The 16,736-nt window shown below is 43.9% G+C and overlaps 1 protein-coding gene across 3 annotated transcripts in view; it reads right to left on the bottom strand.

Annotated features, from left to right (window-relative positions):
* The window catches only part of IFT43 (intraflagellar transport 43), a 102,469-nt gene that overhangs the window by 17,098 nt on the left and 68,635 nt on the right, over window positions 1–16,736 (bottom strand). For 2 of the 3 annotated variants that reach the window (XM_054448056.2, XM_063651924.1), the window contains 2 exons: window positions 7,953–7,985; window positions 7,254–7,300 (listed from right to left, as the gene is read on the bottom strand). The exons of the other annotated variant lie outside the window; for it this stretch is intronic. In XM_054448056.2, the coding sequence (XP_054304031.1) occupies window positions 7,254–7,300; window positions 7,953–7,985 (80 nt within the window). The remainder of the gene's footprint in view (window positions 1–7,253; window positions 7,301–7,952; window positions 7,986–16,736) is intronic. 3 annotated transcript variants of the gene reach the window in all.

Below are 16,736 nucleotides of genomic sequence, written 5' to 3'. Positions count from 1 at the left end.
TTGCTGAATGGACGTCCATGGATGATTCAGGGAAATCATTCCCGAGTTTCCCCACCCACTGGATATTCTAAGTTCAAAGGGGCAGCCTTCACTAGCCAACCAAGTAATTCTCTGAGCAAAGATAATTCTAGAAACTAGTTATATGTAACATATGATTCCTACTGCATAATGGATTCTAAACATTCATATACAGTGAAATGGACTAAGTCGAGTGTGAAGTGTAACATATGAACTGATTTTCCATTAAAGGACTCAAGCATAACTGCATGGAAAACAGATTTATGTTGGAGAAGAGGCATCCCTCCTGGAGGGTAAAAGCAGGAGCGCTCTCTGACAAGAAAGGGTTTTATGCTTCAAACCTCCAGGGCCAAAATAAAGGCCAAATCACAAATTTCACATATCAAGTTTATGAAGGAGGAAAAAATACTAGAGGTATTCTTGAAAATAGGTATCTTTCTTCTTTCCTTCCTTAATGAAATTTTATTAAGCAGCCCATCAATCATTCTAGGCACTCTGTATTACAAATCTGGAAGCTGACATTAATACAAACTACCTGTGGAAGGAGACGCCAGTGTATCTGAGAGTTGTACCATTTGTTAGAGCCCGGAGGCTAAGAACGAGGGCCCTGAGGTCAAGATCCATATTCAGACCCTGGTGCTACCATTTATTAGTTGTGTGACCTTAGGTAAGGTTACCTTTCTTTGCCTTAGTCTGCTTTAAAATGGGGTTAATGAGCTGGGCACAGTGGCATATGCCTGTAGTCCAGCACTTTGGGAAACCGAGGTGGAAGGACTAGTTGAGCCCAGGAGTTTGAGGCCAGCCGGCAACATAGATCCCATCTCTTAAAATTTTTTAAAATAAATAATAAATTAAATGGGGATAATAAACAATCTAAATGTCTATCAACAACTGAACACACCGTGGTATGTCCATACAATGGAATACTATTCAGCAATGAAAATACACAGGCTAATGATGTATGCAACAGCCTAGATGAATCTCAAAATCATTATACTGAGTGAAAAAAAAAAGCCAGGCACAAAAGAGTAAATAATTACGCTTCCATTTATATAAAATTCTGGAAACCGCAAGCTACTCTATAGTATGAACGACACATCAGTAGCTGTCTGAGGCCAAGGCAGAGAGAGGAAGGATGGGCTGGAAGGGGCACGGAGGAACTTCTGGGTGATGGGAATGTTCTGTCTTGTGGCAGGGGTTTCACAGGTATATGTATCTGTGAAAACCTAAATTGTACACTTTAATAAGGATATCATTTATTGTATACAAATCAGGCCTTAGTAAAGTTGATTTTTCAAAACTTTCCTACGGATTTGTTTTGAGAAGTAAATGAGAGAAAATGTAGCTGGCATATGGTAAGTGTTTGGTAGTAAATGATGATGATGGTGATGTTGGTGGACACTGGGGCATGACAGCAGAGTGTCCTGGAAGTCAGAGGACCAGAGTTTCTCTCTTTGAGTCCTGTTATTTTATATAATAATCTCTGAACTTCACTTTCTTAACATGACAAAGGACAGGTCTGGACAAGATGTCCTAGAGTTCCTTAAAGGTGCAACAATTTGATCCTAAAGTGATGACGCCCCGATGGCGGCCAGTACAATTTTCTAATTCCATGTATTTATAACATGTGTAAACTTCAGTGCTCAGAGGATTTTGCTATAACATTTAGCAGTTGCTCCTTGCAATTTAGTATTTCCATGATGAAAAAAGTAGAGAGAGTAGAATTTCAGAAGTCTTTTCAAGGGAGTTGGGAATAGGTTTAAGGCAGGGTGGAGAAAAGCCTGGAGAAGAGTACAAGTCCAGATAATTCTATAGATTATCAATTTGTTTTCTTGTGTTTCCATTTAGAAGTTTCTGCCAAAGAACTTTAAAATCCTTTTTCCTGAGTTTAATGCTTTCTTACTTAAAACACAAGTCTCTTGGTGCTTTGAACAAATACAAAACATGAGCAACTGGTGACTGAGGCTGTCCAAAGAAGACGTCCTGCAGGAAATAACTTGCCCTTTACTCACTTCTACACACCTTCAAGACTCGCCAGATCCTCACACTACAAATAAACAGCCTTCATTACCACTCTCCCTCATGCCGGTTCAAACCAGAGGCTCTAGAATCGTTGCTCTAGCATTACAATTTCCATGCACACTGCTCCTTAACCACCTACCCGCTTTGCTCACGTCTGGCAGACACTCTGCCTCCTTCAGTCCTTGGGTACATCTTTTTGGATGGTCACCTTACTGTCCTATGCAACCAATGGCTGAAGAAGCAGTCTGCGAGGACAGGCAGATCGCAAGTGTGGCCAGCAGCCACCAATCTCTGAGCTGACAATTTAGCACTGGCAAAAGACATCTTAGGTACCTATCTGGGAAAACAGACTCTGAGAACAGAAATGCAAGATCTCATATTTAATATAGTCATTGGGAATTATTAGTGGGTGGAGAAGTCTAAAAGGAAGTTAGTGGGTAGTGCTAAGGAGGAAGATCTGTCATGAAGAGATACTGGAAAGCAAAGAAAAAGGCTGGAGAATGATGAGAGTACGGTCTTACTAAATCTTAGAGTGTGGAGTGTTCTGACCTCTAATGACGACTCTTCCATCTTTACTGCCCCCCAACCCCTGCCCAGAATGAGATGAGGCAGAAGTACTTTTTCACAGGACTCCTGCCTTCACTGGTCCCCAGTCCCTACAGAGTTGTCAAATATTCATCTGGGGAGCTTACTTAAATTCATGCAGATTCCCCAGCTCTAGCTTCTGATTAGCGCATGGCCTGGGATTATACATTTTAACCACCATCCCAGAATATTTCATAGATGTTCTTTTTGATCCTTTCCCTAGTCTTGTGATTATCAGACAATTATCTAAGTCTTACAGACTGAATTCTCTTTGTGTGTAGTCACATGCAAAGGTGTTCCAAAAAAAGGCTTTAAGACTCCGTTTCCAACCATGAGAGAGTATGCGGTACTAGACTTGCCCTTCTGCCATAAACAACTAGACAACTGGAGGAAAAATATGTGGTACTACTGTTTCCAGACACTGGATAATAAGCAGCCTAAGACTTTGATTCCTGAGAGCAGGAAAACAGATAAAGTAAGCCCTAGGTCACTAGAAGTCATTCCTGGACTTTGGCACAGCTTGAGGGAGCCCCACACATAGCATGAAGGTCTCACTGAGTTGAAGGGAGACTGAAGTTTAGTGGGGCTTAAGTGGCTGGAATTTTAGAAGCAAAGTCTGAAAGACTGCGGAGCTAATGGGGAGGAAAAGCTCTAGAAGTCCAGACCGACTGGATACTAAGCTGTGCCTCTACAGGGTGAAACTCCACAAGCCTGGGCAGACTTGAGCACAACCTCCTTGACTTAGAGGGGGTTACGCATTATGATATTTCAGACAAGATCTGGCGCATTCAGGGTGGTATGGCCATAGACTGCATTATGATATTTCAATTACTACTGAAAAGGTGCGAGCTGAACAATCCCCAGCACTTATATGGAACTGGAGGAGGCTCAGCTCCACTCAGCTAGAGTACAGAGATCTTATTGAACAACCAGGCATTAGTGTTTAGGGCTAACTCTAGACCTGCCCTAATGAAGCTTTGAAACAATTCTCAAAATGCTCAAATTGATTTAAGAAAATATATTAACTGCTTACCAAAACAAATACAGATGTTCCACAATTTACAATGGTTTGACCTAATGCATTTTCTTTTTTTTTTTTTCTTTTTTTTTTTTTTTGAGATGGGGTCTCACTCTGTTGTCCAGGCTGGAGTGCAGTGGTGCAAACTCTGCCTCACTGCAACCTCCGCCTCCCAGGTTCAAGTGATTCTCCTGCCTCAGCCTCCCGAGTAGCTGGGATTACAGGTGCCCGCCACCAGGCCCAGCTAATTTTTTGTATTTTTAGAAGAGATGGGGTTTCGCCATGTTGGGCAGGCTGGTCTCGAACCCCTGACCTCAGGCGATCCACCCGCTTTGCCCTCCCAAAGTGCTGGGATTACAGGCATGAGCCACCGCGCCTGACCGACTTAACGCATTTTCAACTTTATGATGGTGCAAAAGCAATACACGTTCAATGTGGTCCTTGACTCAAGAGGGGGTTATGGATTATGATATTTTGATTTATGTTACAACATTTTCAACTCACAATGGGTTTATCTAGACTGTAAGTTGAAGAGTGTCTGTATGTCAGTCTTTAAAGGAAGACAAGATCCAGACTCAACATAATGATATTAACAATGTCCACCATCCAATCAAAACCTACTAATCATGTAAAGAAGCAGAAAAACAGGCTGGGCGCGGTGGCTCACAGCTGTAATCCCAGCACTTTGGGAGGCTGAGGCAGGTGGATCATGAGGTCAGGAGATTGAGACCATCCTGGCTAACATGGTGAAACCCTGTCTCTACTAAAAATGCAAAAAATTAGCTGGGCATGGTGGCAGGCACCTGTAGTCCCAGCTACTTGGGAGGCTGAGGCAGGAGAATGGCATGAACCCAGGAGGCGGAGCTTGCAGTGAGCCGAGATACAGCCACTGCACTCCAGCCTGGGAGACACAGCGAGGTGAGACACTGTCTCAAAAAAAAAGACTCAGAAAAGACAGATATAATGGAATTAGTGGCCAAAGAACATGAAAAGAGCTAGTACAGGCTGAGCATCCCTAATCTGAGAATCCAAAATGCTCTAAAATCCAAAACTTTTTGAGCACTGACATAATGCTCAAAGAAAATGTATATTGGAGGATTTCAGATTTTGGATTTTGGGATTTGGGATGCTCAACTAGATAAGCATAATACAAATATGCCATAATCTGAAAAAAATCTGAAATGCGAAACACTTCTGGTCCTAAGCATTTTGGATAAGGGATACTTAGTCTATATAAAGGCTACTATCAAGGATGAAAGAAAACATACACAGAATGAGAAGATTAATGGAAGATATACAAAAGGGAACCAAATGGAGCTTCTAGAACTGAAAAAAATATGTGAAATAATAATTCACTAGATGGGCTTAAAAGCAGACTAGACATTGTAGAAGAAAAGACCAGTTACACAGCAATAGAAACGATCCAAGTTGAAGCACTGAGAAAAAAAGTAGACTAAAAACAAAAAACACCAAGCCTCAATGACCTGTGGAGACAATTGTGTGGGCATACAAACTTGTAATTAGAAGGAGTGGGAGGGAAGAAAAATATATTTAAAGAAATATTGGCTAAAATTTTCTGAATCTGATGAAAACTATAAATCCACAGACTCAAGAAGTTCAAGTAGGATAAACACAAAGAAAACCACACCAAGGCACATTATGAACAAATTGCTGAAAATAACTGATAATGGAGAAGAAATCTTAAAAGCAGATGGGGAAAAGATACATTACATACAGGGGAACAAAGGTAAGAATAATGATTGTCTTTTCATCAGAAACAATGTAGGCCAGGCGAGGTGGCTCACGCCTATTACAGTGGGTGGATCACTTGAGGAGTTTGAGACCAGACTGGCCAACATGGTGAAACTCTATCTCTACTAAAAATACAAAAATTAGCCGGGTGTGGTGGCATGTGACTGTAGTCCCAGCTAGTCAGGAGGCTGAGGCAGGAGAATTACTTAAAGCCAGGAGGTGGAGGTTGCAGTGGGCCCAAGATCATGGCACTGCACTCCAGCCTGGACGATGGAGTGAGACCCTGTCTCAAAAAAAGAAAGAAAAGAAAAGAGAGGGGAGGGGAGGGGAGGGGAAAGGAGAGGAGGAAAAGGAAAGAAGAGAAAAGAAGGAAGGAAGGAAGGGAGGGAGGGAGGGAAGGAGGGAGGGAGGGAGGGAGGGAGGAAGGGAGGGAAGAAAGAAAGAAGGCCAAAGACAATAAAATAACTATTTAAAATGCTAAAAGAAAAAAATTGTCAGCCTAGAATTCCGTGTCTGGTAAAAAGTTGAGGATGACATTTTTAGACAAATAAAGCAGACAGAATTTCTTGCCAGACGACCTGTTCTACAAAATAATGATAAAGTTTTTCAGGCTGGAGGAAACTGATGCCAAACAGAAACTAGGATCTACACAAACAAACAAGGAGTGTGAAAATTATAAATAAGTGTGTCTAAAAAAAAAGGCTTTGACAATTTGGGGCCGGGCGCGGTGGCTCACGGCTGTAATCTCAGCACTTTGGGAAGCCAAGGTAGGAGGATCACTTGAGGTCAGGTGTTAGAGACCAGCCCGGCCAACATGGTGAAACCCCATCTCTACTAAAAATACAAAAAATTAGCTGGGTGTGGTGGCATGCACCTGCAACCCCAGCTACTCGGGAGGCTGAGGCAGGAGAATCGCTTGAACCTGGGAGGCAGAGGTTTCAGTGAGCCGAGATTGCACCACTGCACTCCAGCCTGGGTGACACAGCGAGACTCTGTCTCAAAAAATAATAATAATAATAACAATAATAATTTGGATCCCCTACATAATCTCCTCCCTAGAAGGCTTCATTTTAGAGACACACACAAACTTCATCTTTTCTCCTGATATTTGAACATAGGTTTCCACTGTGCCACAGCTACTTGCCTTTTTAGTATTGTTTTCTCTGCGTTTATATAGCTAGTCATTAACTAACTACTATGCGTCACACACTGGAGATGCAAAGATAAAGAACATGTGTTGTCTGCCATCAAGAAGCTTAGAGGTCTGGTGGGAAAACAATCAAGCCAACAAAGAGTTAAAGCACAGTACATCCTAACTGTACTCAAATCCTGGCTCTACTCACTTAGCAACTCTGTGACCTTGGGCAACTTACTTAACCTCTCCATGCCTTCGTTTCCACAACTGTAAAATGGGGATAATAGTAGTACTACGGGGTTGTGGTGAGAGAAAATGCTTTAACATGTGTAAACTGGAAGGACAGTGCTTGGGATATAGTCAACACCTAGTAAATACTGGCCATGTTATTACAATGTTGGTTTGCCAAGGAGGTTAGAGGAGCATGGAGAAAGAACATCTGGTGAGAGAGGGAGTAGGATGGGAAGGGAAGATGTTTCAGGGGAGGTGATGCTTTGGCTGACCTTTTGAAGGATAAGCAGGGTTATCAGATAAAGAAGGGAGAGATACTCCAGGTAGAGGTGGCAGCATTCAGCAAGGCATGAAGACGTGCATCAGCATGCGTCAGGAGACCACTGCAAATGTCTTCAGTAATGCTACAGCCAACGGTGCCTTAGCTGTAGCCCATGAAATGTTCTGGGGCCTCTCTAGAAGATCTTTTGACTTCCTCCAAGGGCCTCTTACCTCCTCCATAATCTGATCCATTCAGGCTCTGTGGTTTGAGGCGAAAACTGCCCCCAAAAAAGAAGAAAAGGAGAGCAAAAGATGAGTTTCAAACACAGAAAGGAACATCCCAAATGTTTATTGTATCCATTCTTTCTCCTAGATGAAAATGTCCCTGAACCTGCTTTTCTCTGTCAACCCAGTCAAACCTAACTAGGCCACTGGGTATGCCGTGTGTGGTTGCACAGGCTGTGCAATGCACTATTCCAGAGGACAGCATCACAAAGGCTATGACATGAATGCAGCTTCCACCCCTGGGAGTAGGAAACTGGGTGGCCCTACCTTCACAGCACCTTTATCTAGAAAACTTCTTTCTTTTCTGATATAAGTCTTATGAGAAGGCAAGGCTTAGAAGCTGGTATTGCTTCTGCCCATCTATATCAATAATGCAGAAGGCATGCGCCAGTACCCTGATACCTGGACATACAATTCTAAAACCACACAGTGGGAGATAGGACATGAGCATCAATGCCAGGGTCCAGACCTTCAGTTGAGGAAGCGGGATTAACCAAACCTTGGATTCAGCAGGCATCAATAATTCTAGCCCCAGACTTCTAACACTGTGTTCAACATAGGTGGAACAGATCATGACCACCAAGACCGCACTGTTGACCAAGATCAACATAGGGTACCATAAGAATAAGAATACTGGAAACATACTCTTCTATTTCTTCAGAAGCCTTCCTCCTAAACCTGAAAAAAAAAAAGAAAAGACAAGGTTTCTGAGAGCCCACTAGTCTCATGCACCAGGTAGTATCTTGAGGAAGGTTTCAAAAGTGGAGGCAAATTAGTATATCTCAAGTGCTTTATTTGTCTGCAGTCCTCTTTAGAGACAAGCCCCACAACCAGCATGAGAGAACTGAAGATGCTGTAGTGCCTTCTTACAGCTTTATATCAGCCTCAGTCCAAATTGAATTGTTGACAGTGTAAGTGCAGGTTGAGCGAGTGGCTTAAAATTCAAATAGATACAGATGATTCAGTGCCCTCTTTTCTTTCAGCAATTAACTGACTGATTTATAGAGTGCTTTCTTAGGACTGACACCCTGGGTCTTATTTGGTGCTGTTAGCTGTCAGCACTTGCGGCTTGCAACGAGCAAAAAGGGATGCCCTCGCCTCACAGTTCAGGCTTCAGGCTTCGGAACTGCTTTTCTGTGCCCTTCACACAAAGGACGAGAGGACCTTCTGAGTGATGGTGGGTGAGGAGTGCCAGGGCCTGGCTGACACACGCGTATCTACGGTAGTGGTTCTCACACGTCAGGGTACATAAGAACCATCCGCGGGGCCTGTTAGATACGCAGATTGGTGGGCCTGGCAGGGAGATTTCTGAATCAGCTGGTCTAGATGGGTGGGGGCAGCCCAGGAACATGCATTTTTAAATTCTAATCTAAGTGGGTCACTACTCACACTCTGAGAAACACTGATGTGAAGTTTTCTAATAAGACTGGCGAACTGTTGATGATTATTAAAGTTGAATATTGGGTACATGGAGATTACATTTTTGTATGTCTGAAAACTTCCACAATTCTGTTATTGTAGGGTTTTTTGTTTGTTTGTTTTAAATGAGTTATTTTAAGTCAGAAATCTAGCACCATGACGAGCAAGAGCAAAGGATGGGGGCAAAGGGTGGCAAATGGCCTGGAGGCAGGATGTAGACCTTGACAGGGTGGGCCACCAGCCTTGCCAGTAAGAATTGGTTTCTAGGAGCCAACCAGCAATTCCTACAAAACGCAAATAACTCTCCCTGCCAAAAGTAGAATTCTACATTCATTTTTTTTTTGTCAATTAAAAAATAAAAATTTCAGCCAGGCACGGTGCCTCATGCCTGTAATCCTAATACTTTGGGAGGCCAAGGCGGGTGGATCATTTGAGGTCAGGAGTTTGAGACCAGCCTGGCCAACATGGTGAAACCCCATCTCTACTAAACATACAAAAATTAGCCGGGTATGGTGTTGGGCACCTATAATCCCAGCGACTCAGAGGCTGAGACAGGAGAATCGCTTGAACACGGAAGGTGGAGGTTGCGGTGAGCCAAGATCGCGCCATTTCACTCCAGCCTGGCAACAGAGTGAGACTCCATCTCAAAAAAAATTAATAATATAAAATAAAAAAAGTCAAAGTTTAAATAGACTGCTTTCCATGGAATTTAGACTCTATCAACTGTACTATTTTTAAAAAGAAAGAATGACGGCTGAAGTGAGGTGGGAGAATGGGTAGGTCAAGCTGGAAGAACAGAGTATAACAACTCTAAGGGAATCTCCCAGGCTGCAGTTTCGGACCCTTAAAGAGATAAAGGAGACTCAGCAATGAGGGTTATGAGGGCAGAGGGAGACAGAATGGGTAGTGGGAGGCACCAAAGAGAAACCACTGCAGGGTGCCCAGGGCATCCCCAGCCTGGTGTTGCTGGATGCCATAGGCTTCCAATGCCTGTTCTGTCAACGGAATCCTAAAGGAAGAGCGCCCAGTAGCCACCAAAGCCACCTTCTGTGTGGGAGGACAGAAGCTGTCTTCCCAGTTCACGCCGTCCCCGAGGACCAATGCCTCTAATTGTCCTCATGAAGTTAAACTCTATACCCCCACTGTCCGAATGACACAGCTAATGTCACCAAGGGTAGATGTGCTTGGATGAAAACAGGGATAAGAGAAGAATCCCGGGATTAAAGAGGCTAGGAAGAAAGGCTGGCGCCTTTGTTGTGTACATAAGAGACATATTCGTCTCCAATTACCCTCAGGAGTTATGACCGAATCGTTCCTTCCCTACACAATGTGCGGTGGCAAACCCAGTGGCGATTCTGTCTCAAGGAAACAATAATGATAATGCTAATCTTTGGGGGGAGGCTGATTGATTGCCATTTATCCACTCAACATCCAAAAGGGGGATGGGTTTAATATTCAGCTTAATCGCGGCTGAGCCCACATCCTGCTCTCTCTCACTCTAGGGGGAGCCCAAGGACTCTCCCCTCTCTCTTTTCTCCCAACAGAGGAAGGAAGAAAGATCAAATGGAGTCCTCAAGGACAGGCAGCAGGGATGCCCTCAGGTGGCGTGTTCTCTCTCATTCTCTCTATCTCTGCCAGAAATAACGGGTTCTGGGAGCGCACTGAGTGGGATGGTGCGCCCTGCCTCTGATCGGGGTCACAGACCAAACACTGGCCACTTCCCAGCCTTACCTAGCCTGCAGATGAGTTTGGTCTAAACCATACTGCTGTCTGTTTATTTTTTGTTTTGTTCTGTTTTAATGTAAATTCATTGCCAAAATGGGGAGATTTTGTATAAAAATCCAAATTTCTGGACTCTAACTTTTTAGTTTAACTTTTTAGCCTGGCAATACTGGACGTGCAGTGGATGAACCTGAGCTCCCCCGACCCTGCATTGCTCCCAAACACTGGGGGTCCAGAACTAGTCCTGAATTACGTGATCTGCACTGCTGGTTTTCCAATAGGAGTAAGGAGGCTGGCAAAGTACGTCCTGTAGCTATGCAGCTATCAAATATGAGGAGGCAAAAAGACAAAGTGGGGAGTGTGTTTTAGGAAAACTGGCAGAGTATATTTCTTTATAGAAATGCAAATATGCAAATAATTTGTGTATGTATCTCAAGAATATGACTGAAGGTGCCATTGTGAAATAAAACCCCACTTCACAGATTTACTTTATCTGCCTGGTCCTCAAAGGCACCTCAGGCTAGTGCAGTGACAAGGAGCCCAGCAAGACACAGAATCTAGCACGATGTTTTTTAAACTTCAGGTCATGACCCACTAGTGAGCCATGAAACCAATTTAGTGGCTCACCACCAGCTTGCCTTTCCTTTTAAAATTTTTCTTTCATCTTTCTTTTTTAATAGCACAGAAAACACCGTGTGCTGAAAATAGTAGGGATAGGTATTATGTAAACGTTTTGTTTCCTGTTTTATATATACAGACACCCAGTCATGAAGTATATTTTTATTTTTTATTAATTTACTTTTTTTTTTTTTAGAGACAGGGTCTCACTCTGTGGCCCAGAGTGGAGTGCGGTGTTGATTATTTTTTATTAATTTACCTTTTTTTTTTTTTTTTTTTTTTTTTAGAGACAGGGTCTCACTCTGTGGCCCAGAGTGGAGTGCGGTGTTGAGATCACGGTTCACTGCAATCTCAAACTCCTCAGCTCATGTTATCCTCCCACCTCAGCCTCCTGAGTAGCTGGGACTACAAGTGCGTGCCACTGTGCCTGGCTAATTTTTTTTCTATTTTTTGTAGAAACAGGGTCTCACTATGTTGTCCAGGCTGTTCTTAAACTCCTGACCTCAAGCAATTCTCCTGCTTTTGCCTCCCAAAGCACTGGGATTCAGGCATGGGCCATTGTGCTCAGCCCTGACTGTATTTTTAAACTACTGGTGACAGGTTAAGAACAAACAAGCAAGCAAACAAACAAGAACCTAAAACACAGTAGTCTACCACAGTCCACAGGGTAGGGAATCAGAGAAGAATCTGATATGGAAGTTCTTCCTCCCAGACTGTGTGGGGACAGAGGTTGAGGTGAAGAATTATGGGTTCTGGAGCACCTCTTCAGAGACACTTCATTCCCAACTTCTGAGGAAACTGAGGCTGTTGATGAGGCTTGTGTGACCTGAGCCCAGCCCTCTCTGACAGGCTGTCTGCAGAGCTGAGATCAGCATAGCCTTGGGCTGCTGGTTTATTTCTGTACTCAGGGCCCCTGTGCCTTTTCCCCCAAAAGTGGCTATTAGACGTTTGGGGAACCTGGCAAATCATAATTCCAGTGAGATCACCTCACACAGAGCACTTTTCAATACTCTTCAAAGACATTCACATCTACAAACACCACCTCGGCTGAGTTCTGGAGAAGAGGAAAAGCAGGTTTCAGCAGCACAGTTTTATACACAGAGAGGGACGCTGGGCACTGCGGCTGTGGGCTTCACCCAAATCACAGAGCTAGTTAGTGATGAGGCTGAAACTAGAATCCATGTCTCCCGACTTTCACCCTAGATTCCAAACACTTTGCCTCAAGCCTTTTCAAAGGAAGATACCAGTTGATTATCTAATATCCCTAAGGCACCCAGACATCCGCTTGGATTTACTGTGTAGACGGTCCCTTCTTGACTTTCTCTCCTTATGGAAGGCACGATATGGTATAGACAGCGAATTGGAAGCTGGAGAGAATCTTTTAAATTAGTCATTCTTCAACAGTGGTGCACAAGACTCACCCCCGGAAGCTTTTTCAATGTACACGGGCTGGGCTTACTCCTAATCCCCCTGAGGTAGTAACTTCTAGAAATGGGACCTAGTCATGTAGACGAGACTCCCTGCCCTAAGCCTTGAGACATTCAGCTGAATACTCCAGTTGCTAAGCAGCAAAACTGAAACTTATTTGCCTTCTCCTCCTGAGTTGCCTACTTTCTTCTAACAGAAGCGTTAATGAACATGGACTTGACCTAAAGGATGAGAGGAGGAAGAAATAGCAAGGGGCCTGAATGGTCCACTAGGCAAAGTCTCTGTTCCTGAGTGATCCTGAAATTCATGCCCGAGTCCCTGGTGTTCATGAAAACTAAGCAGGTGTTGTCCACCACACCAGGCCCAGAGCAATCCAGATCCGATTAGAGATGCGCGTTCAATATTCAAAATGTAAAACATAGAGGTTGCTGAACCAGCACTTTGAAAAGTTAATTAAATGCCAGGTTTCTTTTTAAGAGCTACTCCATCACTCACTGATTGCTTTGGCCATTTTGCAGAATGAAGTTTTAACCTGGGACAGTGACAGTAAACTTTCTCTCTCACCTCCGCCTTGTGGAGCAGGGTGAGGGAGCAAAGACTGGCTTCCCCTCCCCACATCACAGCGGGCTGATGGCCCTTTCCAAATTGCCTACAATGCTCAGCCACGAAGCTGCCAAGGACTCAGAAGCTTGGCTTCTCAGGCAGACGATGTGAAGGTGAAGGGGGTTGTCTTGCTGTTGTGACCTGCATTTAAAGCCCAGTACCTCAGCTCCACACTCACCCAGTCCCCTCCTGGTCTTCATCCCAGCTTCTCTCTGACCTACGCTTAGCCTCCCCTGCCTGGCTCAGCGCAACCAACTCTCAACTCTCAGGGGAAAGAAAGCCCAGTCCCAGGCCTCAGCCCACCCTTCCTTTGTGCTGTCCCTTCCCCCACAAACCTGCCCTAAGAAGGATTATGACTGATGACAACAGTCAAAATTTACTGAGCTTATTAGGCACCAGCCACTGTCATTATAGTATTTACAATACTATTCCACAATTATATAATCATATATGTCCTATACAGTATACATTATCTTATTTCAGTATTATAGTACCTTATTTTATTCTCTCTGTTTCACAGATGAGGAGCTCAAGAGAGGTAAGTAACTTGCCTAAGGTTACTTACTTAGAAAGTGGTAGGGCCAGAATGCAAGCAGGGTGTCTGACTCCAAAGCTCAGTTCCCAACCCTTGTACCATGGAGACATGCAGGCATTTCAACAGCATGGGAAATGCTCCTCTGCTTCAAACCCAACTAATATTTTCAGGACAGGGACAACCTTTCAACTCATAGTAGGGCTGTAGCTTTGTCAGTCCCGATGATCTGGTAGTTAATGTTGGTTTAATTGTTCTGTGATTTATTATATACATTTTATTTACAAGGCAACAGTGTGCATCATGACAAAAAAGAGATCCCATCTAGCTAAGTCACCTTTCTCTCCATATTCCTCCCTTTTTGAAATTCTTTTGCTCAAATAGAATCCCTTTCTTTGGCATTTGGAGCTCACACTGACATGTGATGGTGTGATTTGGGCAGCTGAGCACAAGCTGGATCCCAGTAGCACATCTGTGACTTCAGCCACACGGGACCATGGCAGAATCTTGGATCCTCATAGTTTTATTCCTGCCTGCAGGGTCTGTCTCCTCCCTGCTGCATCAGGGGCCTGATCTGGCCATCATGATCAAGTGGGACTAGCAGGTAGTTATGACCCCCAACTGCAGGGACCCCATGAACTTCTGGGGAAGAGGCCACAAAACAACCTGGATTCCCGTCACCAGAGAGAAGAGGCCTTAACTGCTGCTACATGGGTTATGTGCTGAAGGGTAAAAGGCAGCCCTAATGTAGACATCATCTCAGTTAAAATGTTTCTCTCGAGTTTAATGGAATACTGCAGAGATCTAAATGGAGATAAAGTACCACGGCTCAGAGAACAGCCAGGATGCTATCTTTATGCAGCATGACAATGTTCAGTGGTTAATTAGACACCGTTAACCTATTTTAGCAGGGGACATAACCGGGATAAATGGGGGGAAGTGTCCTTGAAGTCTCTTAATATCCACAGCACATACTGGACCCTAGACCCACCTCCCTGCTGCAAGGCAGAACAGGCTTAAAATAGACCAAAGTGCCAAGCACCTGGAGCCCTGCCTGTGCCCGTGGAAGGCCCTATGTGAGTCCATCCCTCACGGATCACTCTGACCTGGAGAGGAATGTGAAGGGTTTGGATGAATGGTTCTGACTATAACTTGTTGCAGGTGAGAGAAATGCCAAAGCCATAGGAAGGCACCTGCATGATTCCCATTACAAAAGAGAAGAAACTGCAGCCAGGGGCCAAATGCATGAAGAAAAACTGGCCAGGGGAAGAGCAGGAAAGAGATACCAACTACATTGATGCCAAAGCTACTTTATGTTTTTAAAATGTCAAGTAAAAATTTCTTCCTCTGGAGAAAAAAAATCAAAATGCCATTTTCTTGCAAGGTTTTCTACCCTCATAATTTTTAAGTGTCCAAGAAAAATCTCACAGTTGCCTCCAAACCTCATTGAGGTAAATTTTACCAAGGCATGAGAGAGAGAAGGCTATATTCCCGGATCATCTAATGTCACCAGCAAATCCAGAACCAAGGCTCTACTTTATAAATGTGTGAAGCGCCAAATGAGTCTTTGCAGTGAAAACCCAAATGTGAAGAAAGGAGAAATCTGCCATTGTCATCTTGGCCACACTGCTCATTCAATCCCAGGTGGTACATTGTATAATTGGGGTCCCTCTGCTCTAAGCTGCCCCCACATCTGCAATACTCATTAAAAGCTAGATATTTCTCATGAACTGAAGTTTTCCTCGTCCAATAGATTTCTCATTTAAATCTCCCCTGAAAGCTGAAGTCACCACCCTTTTTCCCCTCAGTTCCTAGTTCTTGCCACTCACGTGTTTAGCATCTAGTATATGCTGCTAGGTACCGTATTTTCTTCCTTCTTTTAAAAGCAGGCAGGTATTCCCTAACACCCAAATTTTGGCACTCTGGGGTTTTAGGTCATGCTAGATCATATTTAGCTCCTGCCAGCACAGTTCATCAGTAAGATGTCTGGTAGACCGATAAAAAACTCATGCCCATGTCCTCTCTATAGACTGCCAAGGCCTAGTGAATCACAAGGCAATTCCTGGGAGAATGTTGCCCCCTGCTGGTCACATTTAAAATGACACCATTGTTTTGCTTCAAACTAAATGTATGAAAAAAGGTTGAAATACACAGAAACGCTTTGAGTAGCTAGTTATGGGAACATATAAAATGTAATATGCCTGCTATCAAGAAAAGGCAGCAGAGTTTAGAACTCTAGAGGTTTTAGGCCTCTCAAATGAACATTTTTTAATTCAGGAAACCATTACTGGATCACTAATCATCTACTAGGCACGAGTGAGAGGCGCTGGGAATTGGGGATCTTTTGCTCAAGATTTTACAATCTGGTAGGAGAAAAGAACGTTACAGAAATAACACTAACACCTCCATAAACTTACATACTGTAAGGCCAAAAAGACTCTCACCACCAGATGGGTACAGTGGTGTGCACCTGTAATCCCAGCTACTCAAGAGGCTAAGGTGGGAGAACCACTTCAGCCTAGGAGTTTAAGACCAGCCTAAGCAACACAGCAAGACCTCATCTCAAAAACAAACAAACAAACAAAAAAAAAAACAAGAAAACAAACAAAAGACTCCCACCACATCCAAACACTCCCACTACATCCAAACTGTCAGCTGCTAGATGAAGAAGTGGAGACCAGGAGTCCTCAAAGAGATCTAATGAAGGCTCCGAAGCCAGTGGACGCAGTGCTGGACCTGGAAACTGAGGTTCACAATCCCTCATTCTACTGAGCCCCAGATTTGACAGGACAAGTGAGGAAGGTGTAAGCAAACTGTCACAGGAGCACTAAAGAGGGAACCAGCCATTCTAGCTGGGGATCTGGGGAGACTTCCTGGAAGCCTTGCCAATGGAGAGATGAGGAGGCTTGCAATGGGCAGAAAAGCTGCAGGAGGGAAACCACTTGAACAGAGGCCAGAGGCATGCAGGGGCCGAGGTGTTCGGAAAACAGCAGGGGACATGATGTGGCTGAAATACGGATAAGGTGGTGGCTGGAGATGAGAATGGCATCAGGGCTGAGTGGGTAAGCAATAAGACCAAATAAGATGGTATTACTGGTGTCAACTCT

This window comes from Pongo pygmaeus, chromosome 15 (genome assembly GCF_028885625.2).
Source record: "Pongo pygmaeus isolate AG05252 chromosome 15, NHGRI_mPonPyg2-v2.0_pri, whole genome shotgun sequence".
Taxonomy (NCBI): Eukaryota; Metazoa; Chordata; class Mammalia; order Primates; family Hominidae; genus Pongo; species Pongo pygmaeus.
Note: the sequence above shows the minus strand (reverse complement) of the source record. Positions and strands in the feature narration are given on the sequence as shown.